Source organism: Pan troglodytes, chromosome 6, assembly GCF_028858775.2.
Source record: "Pan troglodytes isolate AG18354 chromosome 6, NHGRI_mPanTro3-v2.0_pri, whole genome shotgun sequence".
Taxonomy (NCBI): Eukaryota; Metazoa; Chordata; class Mammalia; order Primates; family Hominidae; genus Pan; species Pan troglodytes.
The window spans coordinates 28,950,067-28,968,117 of record NC_072404.2 but is presented as its reverse complement, the minus strand read 5'-3'; the positions used below and the strand labels follow the sequence as shown (position 1 = coordinate 28,968,117).

General features: G+C 38.8%; 1 protein-coding gene and 1 pseudogene across 9 annotated transcripts in view; both read right to left on the bottom strand.

Moving 5' to 3' along the window:
- The window catches only part of KLHL7 (kelch like family member 7), a 69,705-nt gene that overhangs the window by 32,754 nt on the left and 18,900 nt on the right, over window positions 1–18,051 (bottom strand). For 7 of the 9 annotated variants that reach the window (XM_527686.8, XM_001155436.7, XM_054687428.2 and 4 more), the window contains 3 exons: window positions 17,931–18,024; window positions 17,540–17,664; window positions 1,769–1,944 (listed from right to left, as the gene is read on the bottom strand). In XM_527686.8, coding sequence (XP_527686.2) covers window positions 1,769–1,944; window positions 17,540–17,664; window positions 17,931–18,024 — 395 coding nt within the window. Of the gene's footprint in view, window positions 1–1,768; window positions 1,945–15,499; window positions 15,557–16,661; window positions 16,952–17,539; window positions 17,665–17,930; window positions 18,025–18,051 lie in introns of those variants that run through there. The other 2 variants (XR_010158358.1, XM_003318345.5) reach the window with 2 other exon arrangements.
- On the bottom strand, window positions 12,785–13,654 carry LOC134810414 (GTP:AMP phosphotransferase AK3, mitochondrial-like; annotated as a pseudogene).

Here is an 18,051-nt window from a genome sequence, read left to right as displayed (position 1 = left end):
GTTTATCTGATGTGTTACTTATTAGACTGAGGTTATGGTTTTTTAGGAGGACGATCATAGAGGTGAATGGCATTTTCATTACATCAAGTGTGCATACTATCAACATGACATCACTGATGATGCTAATGCTGACCATCTGCAGGTAGTGTTTATCACGTTTCTCCAGTGTAATGTTACTTGTTACTCCTTTTCCATACTGCATATAAGTCAACCAATTTTGATCATGGAAGTAAATTTTTTCTATTTATCTAGTGAGGTCCTCCAGGTCCAACCTGTCAATTTGCAAATTGATACTCTGGGCCACGAAGAAGACTGGGCAAAAGAACATTGCTAAGTGCAAATTTTTGTTTTTAGAACAAAAGCAACTTAAAACATATGATCTTACAGTACCTACATTAGTTTTCTATTGCTGTTGTAACAAATTACCACAAACTTAGTGGCTTAAAATACAGAGAAGGATGTGGAGCTGAAAAGAGAGATTAAGTGAGTCTGCATACTAAAGTGTTCCCACAGCCAGGCATGGTGGCTCACATCTGTAATCCTAGCACTTTGGGAGGCTGAGGTGGGCAGGTCACCTGTTTGAGACCAGCCTGGCCAACATGGTGAAACCCCATCTCAATTAGCAGGGTGTGGTGGCACATACCTATAATCCCAGCTACTTGAGAGGCTGAGGCATGAGAATCGCTTGAACCTGGGAGGTGGAGGTTGCAGTGAGCCGTGATCATGCCACTGCACTCCAGCCTGGGCAACAGAGTGAGACTCCATCTCAAAAAAATAAATAAGGCCGGGTGCGGTGGCTCACGCCTGTAATCCCAGCACTTTGGGAGGCCAAGGCGGGCAGATCACAAGGTCAGGAGATCTAGACCATCCTGGCTAACACGGTGAAACCCCGTCTCTACTAAAAAATACAAAAAATTAGCCGGGCACGGTGGCGGGCACCAGTAGTCCCAGCTACTAGGGAGGCTGAGGCAGGAGAATGGCGTGAACTCGGGAGAAGGAGCTTGCAGTGAGCAGAGATCACGCCACTGCACTCCAGCCTGGGCAACAGAGCGAGACTCCGTCTCAATAAATAAATGAATGAATGAATGAATGAATGAATGAATTAAATAAAGTGTTCTCCCACCCAGCTCCCAAATGACTGCAACCAGCTTACACTTCTGACAGTTTATCTGACAGTTCTATAGGTCAGAGTCCAAAATGGGTCACAGTGGACTAAAACCAGTGTGTCTGCCTGGAGACTCTACAGGAGAAACCACTTCCTTGCCTTTTCCAGCATCTAGCAGCTGCCTGCATTCCTTGGCTTATGGTCCCCTTCCACCTTCAAAGACAGCAATGACCAGTCAAGTCTTTCTCACATTGCACCACTTGACGCTGCCTTCTTTTGCTTCCCTCTTCCAAATTTAAGGATCTTTATGATTACACTGGGCCCATTTGGATAATCTCATCTCAAAATCCTTAACTTAGTCACATATGCAAAGTCCTATCTGCCACACAGGTATATTCCAGATGCTGGGGATTGGGAAGTGGACATCTTTGGGGAAGGCATTGTTCTGCCTACCATGGTACCCAATGGCTTTATCTCTATGAAGTGGCCTATTTCTCAAAGAGCCAGCCTGGCAAGCACCTAAGATTACAATACTCTGTTTAGTGTAAAGAACATATTCTTTCCTAATATGACTCTTTCCCTTGTCATGTGTCCAAACATGAGTTTTAAGAAACCAATAAAGACATTTTTATTAAGAAAAATGTGAGAAGGCAATTTAGTCACCTGATCCTCTGCTCTCACAGTCAGAGTGTCCTGGTTGAGAAGATGTGTTACTCGCTTGACATCAAGTTGAAGAAATTCATCAGTTTTGTAAACTTCAGTAAAATGCTGATGAATAAAGTCATCTGCAGTTGCTTTCAATTCAGGACAATCTAGACACTCCGCTAGCACACTTATACCTAAATACAGAAAGAAAATAAAAGAATAGAAAATCATTTTTAAAAAAACCAAGTATACATTCAAGATGAAGCATGACTTCAGGAAAATTAGTTGAGTAAATTTCATAAATCTGGATCCGTTTCTGTTTCATTGATTTGTCTATTCTTGTGCCAATACTATACTGTCTTATAAAAGACTGTTTTTTTTTTCGTTTTTTGTTTTTTTGTTTTTTGAGACGGAGTCTCGCTCCATCGCCCAGGCTGGAGTGCAGTGGCGCGATCTCAGCTCACTGCAAGCTCCGCCTCCCAGCTTCACGCCATTCTCCTGCCTCAGCCTCCCGAGTAGTTGGGACTACAGGTGCTCGCCACCACGCCCGGCTAATTTTTTTTGTATTTTTTAGTAGAGACGGGGTTTCACCGTGTTAGCCAGGATGGTCTCGATCTCCTGACCTCGTGATCCGCCCACCCTGGCCTCCCAAAGTGCTGGGATTACAGGCATGAGCCACCGCGCCCAGCTGGTTTTTATATTCTGTAGGAGAAGCCCCCTTCAATGTGTTTTCAAACTTTTCTTGGCTATTGTTAAACATTTTCTCTTGCAGACAAATTTTAAAATAAGCTTATCACATTCTACTTTACAAAATCTCCATGTGATATTAATCAGAATTGCACTGAACTTTTGTATTACTTTGGGACAACTTCTGCAGCATGGAGGAGCTCCACTTAAAAACATGACATACATCAAACTTATTCAGGTATAAACTTTTATGTCAGGAGTCTGCAAAGTACTGTTTATGGGCAAAATCTAGCCCATAGCCTGTTTTGTAGGGTCAGCAACTAAGAATAGCTTTTACATTTTTTTTGAAAGGTTAAGGAAAAAAAAAAAAAAAAAAGAGGAGAAAAGGGAGAAGTGAAGATGGAAAGGAAAGGAGGAGGGATAAGGACCACATGTGGTCCATAAAGCCTAAAATATTTACTTTTCTGATCCTTTACAGGAAAAGTCTGCTCCCTCTTCTATATAAAACTACAAATTATTTTTGTATGTGATCAAGTGGCAAGCATCCTTAATCATGCTGACTTTTTTTCAATTCATTATCTGTTTTTCCATGTTTCAATTTCACATTGTCTTCATTTAGTGAATTTTGATGCTTTCATATTTGTGCCATAAAGGTTCTCAAAGCTGATGCTTGTTAACCAACTTAGATTAGCTGGCATTTTCCACCTCCTTTGTAAAATTTACTAACCAATGCCATGACATGTTTGATGCTCATGGTGAAAAGTTGGCTGTATTTGTACACTTCTAATAGTTTCACCCAGTAATATTCCTATTTTAAGGATTATTATTTTTGCTTAAACATCAGAAATGGCTACTGAAATCACAAAAGGTGCCTTCAGCATCTGCTGCTATGATTTTATGTACTCAGTTTTCTCCTACAGCTTGTTAGCATAGTAAATTATGTTACTAGATTTCTTGACATTGAAATGATTGAACCATTGTGTCATTTTTAAAGTAAATCCTAGCTGGTCACAAAGTATTATTATTTTTAAAATAAACTTCATTTTTTCAGAGCAGTTTTAGGTTTATAGCAAAACTGAAGAAACATTACAGAGTTCCCATGTCCCTGTTGTCACCACACATGCATAACCTTTCCCACTATCACCATTCCACACGAGGGGTATTCTTGGGTTTTTTTTTTTTAGCATTAATAAATCTTTTTCAATGAAACTAAAATGTTACATGTGTTTGTACACACACACGTATATACAAGCACACACTTTCTTCATCCAATGTTGCTATTATGGTAACCCTACACCAGGAGAATGAGCTGGCAAGTTTTCTACCCTTTCTAGAGATTTAGAACAATTTAAATAACGTAAGAATTAATCTATTCTTTGAAAGGTTGATAGAATTAACCCACAAATCCTTCAAGCCTGGAGCACTAATTAGAAATACATCTTCATGGTGGCTCATGCCTGTAATCCCAGCACTTTGGGAGGCCTAGGCGGGGATCACTTGAGGTCAGGAGTTTGAGACCAGCCTGGCCAACACGATAAAACCCCATCTCTACTAAAAATACAAAAATCAGCTGAGTATGGTGGCGCACATCTATAATCCCAGCTACTCAGGAGGCTGAGGCAGGAGGATCACTTGAACCCGGGAGGCAGAGGTTGCAGTGAGCTGAGATTGGGCCACTGCACTCCAGCTGGGGCGACAAAGTGAGACTGTCTCAAAAAGAAAAAAGAAATACATCTTTACTTTTTTGATTGTTTCTGAGGTTACTGGCTTCAGGTTTTATACCTGCTTTTTTTTTTTTTTTTTTTTTTTTTTTAAGATGGAGTCTTGCTCTATCGCCCAGGCTGGAGTGCAGTGGCCCGATCTCGGCTCACTGCAAACCCCACCTCCCAGGTTTCAAGCAATTCCCTACCTCAGCCTCCCAAGTAGCTGGGAGTACAGGCGCATGCCACCATGCATAGCTAATTTTTGTATTTTTAGTAGAGACGGGGTTTCACCATCTTGGCCAGGCTGGTCTTGAACTCCTGACCTCATGATCCACCCGCCTTGGCCTTCCAAAGTGCTGGGATTACAGGTGTGAACCACCGTGCCTTTTTTTTTCTTGAGACGGAGTCTCAGTCTGTTGCCCAGGCTTGAGTGCAGTGGCACGAACTTGGCTCACTGCAACTTCTGCCTCCCAGGTTCAAGCAGTCCTCCTGCCTCAGCCTCCTGAGTAGCTGGGATTACAGGCACCAACCAGCATGCCAGGCTAATTTTTGTATTTTTGGTAGAGGTGGGGTTTCACCATGTTGGCCAGGCTGGTCTCGAACTCCCAACCTCAAGTGGTCCGCCCGCTCAGCCTCCCAAAGTGCTGGGATTACAGGCATAAGCCACCATGCCTGGCCAGGTTTTATGCTTTTTAAGACAATTTTGGGCTGGGCACAGTGCGTTATGCCTGTAATCCCAGCATTTTAGGAGTCACCGTGCCCAGCCCAAAATTGTCTTAAAAAGCATAAAACCTGGCCAGGCGTGGTGGCTCATGCCTGTAACCCCAGCATTTTAGGAGGATGAGGCGGGCAGCTCACTTGAGGTCAGGAGTTCGAGACCAGCCTGGCCAACATGGTGAAACCCTGTCTTTACCAAAACTACAAAAATTAGCCGGGCATGCTGGTGGGCGCCTGTAATCCCAGCTACTCAGGAGGCTGAGGCAGGAGGACCGCTTGAACCTGGGAGGCGGAGGTTGCAGTGAGCCGAGATCACAGCACTGCACTCCACCCTGGGCGACAGAGTGAGACCCTGTCAAAAAAAAAAAAAAAAAAAAGACAGTTTTGGTCACTGCCTTTTGCTTTCATGTCTATAGTTCTAATTCTTGATGCTGTTCTTTGATATTTTCTTCTTGATAAGACTTGTTAAGTCTGAGGCTATTTTGTACCATTCTTTGAAATACTTAGCTTTAGTTTTTCCAAGTCTATAGTCTATTAGTTTTATTTCTCTGCTTTATTATTTTTTCTTTTTTTGCGACGGAGTCTCACTCACTCTGTCGCTTAGGCTGGAGTGCAATGGCGCAATCTCAGCTCACTGCAACCTCCACCTCTGGAGTTCAAGTGATTCCCCCGCCCCAGTCTCCTGCGTAGCTGGGATTATAGGCACACACCACCATGCCTGGCTAATTTTTGTATTTTTAGTAGAGATGCGATTTCCCCATGTTGGCCAGACTGGTCTTGAACTCCTGACCTCAGGTGATCCGCCCACCTTGGCCTCCCAAAGTGCTGGGATTACAGGCGTGAGACACTGCGCCTGGCCTAATCTATATTTTAAATCATATTTTTTTATACTTTTATTAGGTGTTTATAAATTATTTTTCTCTCTCTGAGTAGGATACATAAGTCAAGGAAGAATAAAAATAAGTACATTTATTTGGAAAAAAATTTAAGACTACCAATTTTCTTCTAAGAAATACTTTGGTTATATTCCAAAGATTTCAGTTTATTGTGTGCTTATTGCCATGTTTCTATATAGCCTATAAGTTTACCTTTAATATCTCTAAAAAATAATTTTCTAAATAATTCTTTGGTTAAATTTTCAAGTGTTCAGAATGGGGTGGGAGAGAAAAGCTGTCCTTCCATAGTTAATTTTTAGTTTTACTGCACTGTAATAAGGGGACGTGGCCTGTGTCTCCTCTTTTTTAAGTGCTCCAGCTTTTCTGTGGCTGGTGATCAGTATTTGTAAATACTCCAAGGGTATCTGAAAACAATCTGTGTTCTCTGATGACTAGGTAAAACATTCTGTGTTATCTAGCTAAAACAAGTTTGTGTTATTCAAATCCTTCTTTTTAAAATCTGACTTGAGATTTCTGGGCAATGCTATGAGTTACTCACTAGCCATTCCATAAATTCCCTTTCTGTGTAAACCAGCAACATTTGGTTTATTTTGCTTGCAAGTAAGAAACCTAACCGGTACATCCTTATCTTGAGCTCTTTACCTCTCTCACTTAGCTAGCTTCAGTACTTCTAATACTTTTCTCAGAAGGGATACATGTGATTGTTTTCTTGCAATATCCAAATGAATGATGCCTTGAAATGCAATTTTCTCTCCCTCTCATTTGCAACCTTGTGACATTATGTTCGAATTTTGTGCTGCAGATAAAAAATTAATGGCATTCTGATTCTCTTTCTTTTCTAAGTAACTTGTTATAGACACCAGCTGGGATAGTTCATCTCTGCCCTATGGTCTCTAGCCTTCTTCTCATGGGAGCAGAAGAGTTCCCAGCAACAATGGAGGGCAAATCCCAAAGCACAAGCATTTTTCTATCGTCTGCTAACTTCACATTTGCTAATGTTCCACAGGCTATAGCAAGTCACACGGCCACAGATTACAAGGGAGATGGGAGGAGCTACCAAGTCACATTGCAAAAGGGTGGACACAAATGGATGGAAAGAATTTATGGTTATTTTTTGTAATATACTATACTGCTTCTCTTTGAAAGCCTGTAAATTCTTTTATATTGATATTTTTTCTTTTTTACTGTTTTAAGACCAACTTATTTTTACACAGTCACTCATTCAGAAGCCAGTGAGACATCAGGGCAGCAGAAAGGAAGCCGGGACAGAGTAGGCCCTGTGAAGACAAATAGCCACAGTTATGAAATTTTGTTTTATTCTAATAAAGACTAATGTATGCCTGATAGCCTAGTGATAATACATGTTTAGCAGGTCACAACATTTTTAGAAAGCACATATCATTCAAATAAGGGCATTATATGGCTGGAGACTTCAACACCCCACTTTCAGCACTGGAGAGATCTTCCAGACAGAAAATCAACAAACATCAGACTTAATCTGCACTATAGACCAAATGGATCTAACAGATATTTATAGACTATTTCATCCAAGAGCTATAGAATACACATCCTTTTCCTCAGCACATGGATCATTCTCAAGGATAGACCATATGCTAGGTCACAAAACAAGTCTTAAAACATTAAAAAAAAACTTAACAGTATCAAGCATCTCCTCTGACCACAATGGAATAAAACTAGATATTAATAACAAGAGGAATTTTGTAAACTATACAAACACATGGAAATTATACAATATGCTCCTGAATGACCAGGGGATCACTGAAGACATTAAAAAGGAAACTGAAAAATTTCTTGAAACAAGTAACAAATGATGATAATATCCCTAAACCTATGGGACACAACAAAAGCAGTACTAAGAGGGAATTTATAGTTATAAGTGCCTACATCAAGAGAGGAAAAATCTTAAATTAACAATCTAATGATGTATCTTAAAGAACTAGAAAAGCAAGAGCAAACCAAATCCAAAATTAGTAGGAGAAATAAAGATCACAGAAAAAATAAAACTGAAATGAAAAAAATACAAAAGATCAATGAAACAAAAAGTTGTTTTTTGAAAAGTTAAAACAAAATGGACAAACCTTTAGTTAGACTTAGAAAATGAGAGAAAAGATCCAAATAAAATGAGAAATGAAAAAGGAGACACTACAACTGACACTGCAGAAATTCAAAGGATCAGTAACAGTTACTACGAGCAACTATTAATATATGCCTATAAATTGGAAAATTTAGAATGAGCAAATTTCTAGATACATACAACCTACCAAGATTGAATCAGGAAGTAATACAAATGTGAACATATCAATAACAAGTAATGACCTTGAAGCTATAATAAAAAGTCTCCCAGTAAAAAAAGCCTGGGACCTGATGGCTGCCCTGATGAATTCTACCAAATATTTAAAGAGGAACTAATACCAATCCTACTCAAACTATTCCAAAAAAACAGAAGAGGGGGGAATACTTCCAAACTCATTTGATGAGGCCAGCATTACCCTAATACCAAAACCAGACAAAGACACATAAAAAAAAAAGAAAACTACAGGCACCAATATCTCTGATGAACATTGATGCAAAAATCTTCAACAAAATATTAGCAAACGAAATTCAACAACACATTAAAAATATAATTCATCATGACCGAGTGGGATTTATCCCTGGAATGCAAATGATGGTTCAACATACACGAATCAATCAATGTGATACAGCATATCAACAAAATGAAGGATAAAAACCATAAGAAAATTTCAGTCAATGCTGAAAAAGCATTTGAAAAAATTCAACATCCTTTCATAATAAAAAACTAAAAAAAAACTGGGGATAGAAGGAACGTACCTCAACATAATAAAAGCCATATACAACAGACCCATAGCTAGTATCATATTGAATGGGGAAAAACTGAAAGCCTGTCCTCTAAGATCTGGAATACAACCAGGATGCTCACTTTCACCACTGTTACTCAATATAGTACTGGAGGTCCTAGCTAGAGCAATCAGACAAGAGAATGATATGAGAGGCAGCCAAACCAGAAAGGAAGAAATAAAATTATCCTTGTTTGCAGACAATATGATCTTATATTTGGAGAAACTAAAAGACTCCACAAGAAAACTATTAGAACGGATAAATTCAGTAAAGTTGCAGGATACAGAATCAACATACAAAAATTAGTAGCATTACTATACACCAACAGTGAACAATATGAAAAAGAAATAAGAGGGCTGGGCGTGGTGGCTCATGCCTGTAATCCCAGCACTTTGGGAGGCTGAGGCGGGCGGATCACCTGAGGTCAGGAGTTTGAGAACAGCCTGGCCAACATGGCGAAAACCAGTTTCTACTAAAAATACAAAAAAATTAGTCAGGTGTGGTGGCATGCACCTGTAGTCCCAGCTACTCGGGAGGCTGAGGTGGGAGAATCGCTTGAACCCAAGAGGTGGAGACTGCAGTGAGCCAAGGTCACACCACTGCATTCCAGCTTGGGTGACAGAGCAAGACTCTGTCTCAAAAAAAAAAAATAAAATAAAATAAATAAAATAAGTAGCCTCATTTACAATAGCCACACATACATAAATAACTAGGAATTAACCAGAGAAGTGAAAGATCTCTATAATGAAAACTATAAAACACTGATAAAAGAAATTGAAGAAGACACCAAAAAGTGGGAAAATATTCCATGTTTATGGATTGGAAGAATCAATATTGCTAAAATGTCCATACTTCCCATAGCAATCTACAGATTCAATGTAATCCCTATCAAAATACCAATGACATTCTTCACAGAAGTAGAAAAAACAATCCTAAAATTTATATGGAACCACAAAATTTATATGGACCCAGAATAGCCAAAGCTACCCTAAGCAAAAAGAATGAAACTGGAGAAATCACATTACCCAACTTCAAATTATACTACAGAGCTATAGTAATCGAAACATCATGTACTGGCATAAAAACAGACACACAGACCAACGGAACAGAATAGAGGACCCAGAAACAAATCAACACACCTACAGTGAACTCATTTTCAACAAAGGTGCCAAGAATACACACTGAGGAAAAGACAGTCTCTTCAATAAGTGGTGCTGGGAAAACTGGATATCCATATGCAGAAGAATGAAATTAGACCCCTATCTCTCATCATATGAAAACTCAAATAAAAATGAATTAAAGACTTAAATCTAAGACCTCAAACTATGAAATAACAAGAAAACACTGGGGAGAAATCTCCAGGACATTGGTCTGGGCAAAGATTTCTTGAGCAATACCCCACAAGCACAGGCAACCAAAACAAAGATGGACAAATGGAGTCACATAAAGTTAAAAAGCTTCTGCACAGTAAAGGATACAATCAACAAAGTGAAGAGACAACCTATAGAATGGGAGAAAATATCTGCAAACTACTCATCTGACAAAGGATTAATAACCAGAATATATACGGAGCTCTATAGGAAAAAAATCTAATAAAGCCAATGAAAAAATGGGCAAAAGATTTGAATAGATATTTCTCAAAGACATACAAATGGCAAACAGACTTATGAAAAGGTATTCAACATCCTTGATCATCAGAGAAATGCAAATCAAAACTATAATGAGATATCATCTCACCCCAGTTAAAATGGCTCATATCCAAAAGATAGTTAATAACAAATGCTGGCAAGGATGTGGAGAAAAGGGAACCCTCGTACACTGTTGGTGGAAATGTAAATTAGTACAACCACTATGGAGAATAGCTTGGAGGTTTCTCAAAAAACTAAAAATTGAGCTAACATGTGATCCAGCAATCCCACTTCTGGGTATATACCCAAAAGAAAGGAAATCAGTATATCAAAGAGATATCTGCATCCTTATGTTTGCTGCAGCACTGTCTACAATAGCTAAGATTTGGAAGCAACGTAAGTGTCCATCAACAGATGAATGGGTAAAGAAACTGTGATATATATACACAATGGAGTACTACTCAGCCATAAAAAAGAATGAGATCTAGTCATTTGCAACAGCATGGATGGAACTGGAGATAATTATGTTAAGTGAAATAAGCCAGGCACAGAAAGACAAACATCACATATTCTCGTTTATTTGTGGGATCTAAAAATCAAAACAGTTGAACTCATCTTCTACATCTACTCATCTTTCTACAGAGAGTAGAAAGATGGTTACCAGAGGCCTGGAATGGTAGTTGGGAGATTGAGGGGAGGATTAATGGGTACCAAAAAAAAAAAAGAATAAATAAGACCTATTATTTGATAACACAACAGGGTGACTATAGTCAATACTTAATTGTACACTTTAAAATAACTTAGAGTGTAATTGGATTGTTTGTTACTCAAAGGATAAATCCTTGAGGGGATGGATACCCCATTCTCCATGATGTGCTTATTTCACATTGCATGCCTGTATCAAAACATTTTATATACCACATAAATATACTAACTATGTACCCACAAAAATAAACATGCAAACACAAAAATAAATAGGCATTAAGGAAAGTTTTATAAAGAATGAAATATCTACTATAATCCTCTTTAAAGACTTGATTCATTTTCAAAGATCAACAATAATTTTTTTTCAATCAAAAGAAAAGGAAAGTAAGTTTTTTTCTACCAAAATACACAAGAACCATTTGTTGGCATTTTTATTTCAAGTTTCTGGGAAAAAAGGGCCACATTTTCAAAGGCAGTTAATAGCAGCTGTACAAGGGCTTGTTTCATTTGATTCAGCATCAAGTAAAAGTAAATATGCCATGGAAGACAGTCGAGTTTTATCTCCACCTCTCATATTGGCCCACTTCTCCTACCAAGTCACAGTACATAAGCATGCATCCTTGTTGCCCCACTAAGAAATCTAAAATGATTCGGATTTTTAAATGGTTGCTCAGATGACACTCACCAGCAGAATTCTTTACCCTTAAGATAGGGTGGCAGCGAACACTACCAGGTATCAATGTCATCAGGAATAAATAACTCTTTCAGGAAAGTCACTTTCTTGATCCCTGTTAACCATTATGTAAATTCTTTTTGTTGCTATACCTGTTTACTAATTGTGTTTGTTATGCAAAGGGAATACTCCCCAGACATGCCTGATCTATTATTTCTATTTCGTAACAACAAAGTATGTTCACTTTACATAGTGCCACAGGTTTACTCTTAATCTTTTTTCTTTCTTTCTTTTTCTTGGTACCAGATGTTGTTATTTATCGAGGCAGATCATATGTTTGGATCAAAAAGAGAAACTGGCAAGTAGATCTTAAAACATACATTTCTAAACCTGAGTAACAGATGAAAAAATAAGTCTTTAAATTACATTTTCCATTGAAAATTCATTCAACTGTGGTGCAAGAACTTATCCAAGAACTTACAATGTCAATTTCTGAGGGATATAAATCATATCCCTCGGCACATATGTATTTTCAAAAGAAAACAAGTCATCTTAAAGTAATATATTCCCATATGCTAATTGATAATTGTATAGCAAACTGAAAATTCTGAGTAAACTTAAGGTATGTTTAACAACAAAATAAATATAGCATATATGGCTAGCTTATAAATTTCTTAGTGTAAAGGCAGCAGTGAATTTGCATCTTGCAACAGATCTGTAAATCCAGCTGCTGTTTTTCTGGAATTTTATAGATATGATGTCTCACAAAACCATGTTCCACAGGGCTATAAATATCTCTATGCAAAAACTTATATTTTCCCCAAATGACATGTAACTTTTAAAAACTTTTCCAGAAAAATATGAAAATTTTATCAACCACTTATTCTTACTGAAGAAAAAAGACTACTAATTGCTCTTTTAATTTTGCTCTAACATGTTTTAAAAGTTTAGACACCAATGATGTTTTTGAATTGCACACTGCTAGAAGATAACTGCATAAAACACATTAGATGATTTCAAAAGATGAATCAGTATCTGATTCATCTGGCACATCATTAGTATCCAGAATAAAATCTGTAGAAATAATATAATTTTCAAAGAATTTATACATGCATACATTCTTATACATGCCTACATTCTTATTTATACATGCTCCATTCTTAGGAAAAGGAGCCTCTAAATCCAAGGACAAGGAGGTTCTGCTCATCTTACTAGTTATAACCATTTCTCCTCATGGAGTAACTGGGGCTTTCTGATTTTGTGGAACTTTAGTTTGTAGGAAAGCATAAACATGACGTTAAATCTTGTTGGTTTCTGCTCTGGAGAGTGTTTCCAACATCCCTGTTTTTTTCTGCTAAAGTTCTGGGACTGGCTCCATAAGTCTTCAGTCTCTTGATAACTGTGTCTCTGGTCTATTATTCTCAGGCCGAATGAGAGGCTTCCCAGTCAGATCAGCAATACCCACAGTTTGGGGACGGTTGAATTCAATGTAGTCGACTCGGCCACTAGCTAGATGAACAGCAAGCAGTGAAGTGTTGTTTAAATGACCTCCAAGGGCACATACAAGTTAATCATTGTGTCTATCTGATAAGCTCATCTAGGGCTTCTGCCTATGGCAGTGTCCTTGGAAAACCAGCTATATTAGGTGAGATTTTTCAGTTCACGAAGGGCCAGCCGAGTCGTAACATCATTTGGGATGAGTTTCCCTTGGTCAAGAAAAGCCTTGGCTAACACACCAATTTATGTGCCCTGTAGCATGTTGTCCTGGAGCAGTCCCTGCTGGAGAGGTGCCTCAGCTTGAAGTGTTTGGTGATGTACAACTACACAGTGCCCTTGCCTAAGCCCAGGGCTGGGGCCCCCATGATCACTGCATGCAGTAGCTGCAGAGATGCCCCTGCAACCATGGACAGAGGCCCAGGCTGTGCCAACTGTAGGGCTTTGGTCTGACCTGTGCACTCACCTGATCCACAGCCAAGGTCCCAGATGGCAGAAAGCACTTTTATTTTTTTTTGTTCAAGTTAACCAGTGCTTTCCTTTTCCTCTATAAAATGTGCTGGCTTGGAAACAATCCAAACATTCACCCATCAGTAAATGGATAAACACATTTTGGTATATCCATGCAATGGAATATTATTCAGCCATAAGAAGAAATGAAGTACTGATAAATGCTACAATATGGATGAACCCTAAAAACACTGTGCTCAAAGAGGCCAGACACAAAGGGCCACCTTTGGTATGATTCAATTTATATGAAACACTCAGAATAGGCTAATTTATAGGGGCAGAAAGCAGATTCATGGTTGCCAGGCCTGCCGGAGGAAGAATGGGGAGTGACTGCTAGTGGGTGTGGGAGTTTCTTTTGGGACCTGCTAGCTGTAGGGTCACTTTTTTTTTTAATGTGGTAAAATACACATAAAACTTACCGTGACATTTACTTCGTTCACAATGTTGTACCACAGTCACCACTATCTAGTTCCAGAATATTTTTATCACCCCAAATGTAAGCTCTCTTTTGATCTTTGAAGGTGAAAAATATCACTAGAATATATCTGAGGGAGGAATATCTTAGTTCATTGATCAGGTTTAATACTCAGTATAACTTAGTCCGAAAGTTAAAGTTCTTTTTTTTTTTTTTTTTTAAACCCAAAGAAGTCGTAGTCTTATTTGATTATTGCTTTCTCCATCTGTTCCTTCTGGAACTCCTACCTCACACTGCAGTTCCTGTATCTTCCTTCCCTTTCTTTTATCTTCTCACTAGTGGCTTCCTTTGCATTTTTGTTTCTTATCATGAGGCAACTTCCTGTTTGATCTTCTTCGGTTTGAGTTTTAAGAGTATCCATTCTATTTTTCAATTCAACTGAATGTCAAAAAACTGTAAAACCATATTTTTACACATCGTATTTTTAAGTTTGCTTTTTTTTTTTTTTTTTTTCTTGAGACAGAGTCTCACTCTGTAGTCCAGCCTAGAGTGCAGTGGCGCAATCTCGGCTCACTCACTGCAACCTCCGCCTCCCGGTTCAAGCGATTTTCCCGCTTCAGCCTCCGGAGTAGCTTGGACCGCAGGCGCGCACAACCATGCCCGGTTAATTTGTTCCCTTCTATTTCTTACATTAAATTTGCCTTACAGGAGCCATTCATTTTGGCTGTTTAGCTTGGTTTTCTGTTCCTCAAACTACTGTTTTTTTTTGTTGTTGTTTTTTCCAAGACAGGGTCTCACTGTCTCATGCAGCTGGAGTTCAGTGGCAAGATCTCGGCTCACTGCAACCTCCGCCTCCCGGTTCAAACGATTTTCCCGCCTCGGCCTCTGGAGTAGCTGGGACTACAGGTGTGTGCCACCACGCCTGCGCTCGGCTAATTTTTGTATTTTTTTGGTAGAGAGGGGTTTCACCATGTTGGCCAGGCTGGTACTGGGTTTAATTTTTTACATGATCTTTGCCCGATTCCATCAGCTGCCACCGGTTCCTTTAGCATTTGTGGAAGTTCGATTGATGGACTCTTTCTGGGCAGCAGAGAATTGACAGGTGGTGAAAACTAAGCTAGGAATTATCCAATCAGCTGACATTGAGAGCCATGCTCAAGGCTAAACAGAAAGCAAGCAGAAGCGGTTTCCCTAGTTATTGGGCCATGGCACTTGGCTCACCTGGCTGGGCCACTGTCTTTGCCAGAAGCTTAGCCAGGAATCAGTCTACTTTCTAGGTGGTGGGGCTGTCCTTCCTCCCAGCTTTGTGAACAGTAAGGATAGAAGGTATCCAGAGGCAAAACTACTAAATGGTCTCCTCAGAAGCCCAAAGCCTAAGATGTGCTTAGCACAGACTCACTCCAGGTTCCACACTATGCTTTGCACCACCACATCTACTACCTACCTATATTTCAGCCATTCTTCTTTGTAGTTGAATCACCCCAGGAGGAAATTTAGAGTGCTAGGGAGTTATAGAAACAAACATAAGCCATCATTTCCAAAAACTTAATTAAGGTAATTCCCCTTTTATAGTACATTGTCTGAAGATAATTATTTATATAATGGAAGTAAGCTTAAATCTTAGGAATATAAATCTTATTGATGAGTGAAGCCCCAATTACGGCCCAAAGAGATGGAAGGACTCATGCCAGAGTGTCTCTGCTGTATAGGTAGGATGAGAGATTGGCCTTTTATTTTCTAATATAGGGATCTTTTCAATATGTAGACCCATGGCTACCTTTTAAAAATTCCTTCAGTATATTCACCTGCATAGCTATTTCTCTTCCTGCTCCATCTAGTCCAATCCCTTTTCTGGATATTAGGCTAAGTCTCATTTTTATTCCCTTCACCTGACTTTTACTCCCTCCTGAAATTTATTCTGCTGCTTTCCATCTGCCTTCCAAGATCTCTCTCTCTGTGCTCACAGTGAGGGGGTATGCAGGAAGGAGTACTAAAGTGTCCGGAAGGAGGAAAGCCTACAAAAAGTAGGGACAGAGGAGGCTTGCCAAAATTCTGAAGCATCTCCAGGAGCCCTTTGCATCAGTCTTTGCGTTCTTGTCATTTAGCACCCCGCTTCTTTTCTCCTGGGTCAAATATCTTAGCACTGACTGGATTCTTTGACCCCTCTTTATACTTTCCTTCATTCTACTTTTCTTTCCTCCCTGCTTTCCTAGCACTCCTATACCAGCACTCTTCCCTTTCTTTAAAGCCTCTGAATCACAACAAGGGTAGGAAAATGGAATTAGAGTAGTCCCCCTTATCCATGGTTTTGCTTTCTGTGGTTCAAAAACATTAAATGGAAAATTCCAGAAATAAACAATTCATATGTTTGAAATTGTGTGCTGTTCTGAGTTGTGTGATGAAATCTCACGTCATCCTGCTCCATCCTGCCTGGGACAGAAATCATCCCTTTGACCAGCATATCCATGCGGTATAACCTACCTGCCTGTCACTTAAGAAACCATCCTGGTTATGAAGTGGACTACCCTAGTATTGCAGTGCTCTGTTCAAGTAACCCTTATTTTACTTAATAATGGCCCCAAAATATAAGAGTAGTGATGCTAGCATATTGTTAAAGTTGTTCTATTTTATTATTGTTGTTGTTAATCTTTTACTGTCTAATTTAGAAATTAAACTTCATCATAGGCATGTATGTATCATAAAAAACACAGTATATATAGGATTCAGTACTATCTGCAGTTTCAGGCATTCACTGGGGGTCTTGGAACGTATCCTGCAGATAAGGGTGGGCTACTGCACAAACATCTGGACGTTCATTCATGTGCCACTAAGGATCATCACACAGTGAAAAGCATACCACACTCTGGAAGGCTCTGATCAACTTTTTCTGCTTCTCCTATCACAAAATAGAAAATACTTTATTAATAGCTTCAAAATGGCTATAGCAGTCCCTCAGATAGTATCTTAATTTATAGACTAAGGTTATGTTTTCTAGTATAAAACAGCATTTTGACAATGTGGGGAGGCAGCAAGGTGTAGTAGCTAAGAATTAGATTACTTGAGTTCCAATCCCAGCTCGTTCATATATTAGCTATGTGACCTCTGGCAAGTTACCTAACTATAAGTTGCCTCATCTGTGATAGACCTTAGCATATCATAAGTGCTTAAATAAAAGGAAACATTCATAATCATGTTACCATCACCACATGCAATCCTTATTCCTTGTCCTAGATCTGTGAAAAACCATTATAAATGCCATTTTGTGTTTTAGAAAATGTTGATATAATATTTAATAAGCTTGCTGCTGCCCAGGTTAATATGCATCTCTCTAAGCCCCTCTTAAATTTTATTACTAGAAAACGTTCTAGTGGACAATGTCTTTAAGGTTAAATGAGGATACTTAAAATCAGCCGTTTAAAAAAATTAAATTAGAAATAGAAGATAAAACAAAATAAACACACAACAGGAATCTGATATTTCTTACCAAGACAATTTGAAGCATCAACTTGTTCTTTCAAAAAATCAACACACATTTTCTTCACAGGTTCAATCTGATATTGGTTTGCTGCATCCAACAAAGACTGAACATTGTTGCTATTCACGGAAATTCTGCAAATAAGTTAGAGGGAATATTAGTTACCCATGATTTTTTATTATTTAAATGTTACTGTGGAATGTATCCTAATAGCCCCTGAAATTAAACACAAAATTAAACTTTCAGTCCTTGAATTAGTATGGCATAGGATACTCAAACTCTTCCATCCTTGCGGTTTTTCATTTTGAAGAATTTGTAGTGCAACTATTTGTTACAACAATGCTTTGCCATGGTAGATACCAACATTACTTCTCTAAAATAAAAATAATACTTAACTCACCTAGCAGTATAAGCAAATTCCACCAGTTGTTCAATAATATCAGGTTCAGCATCTTTGAGTTCTACTTCAAAGGACTTTGATTCAAGCATGTTAGCTACAATGAAGAGAAGAAACATAAATG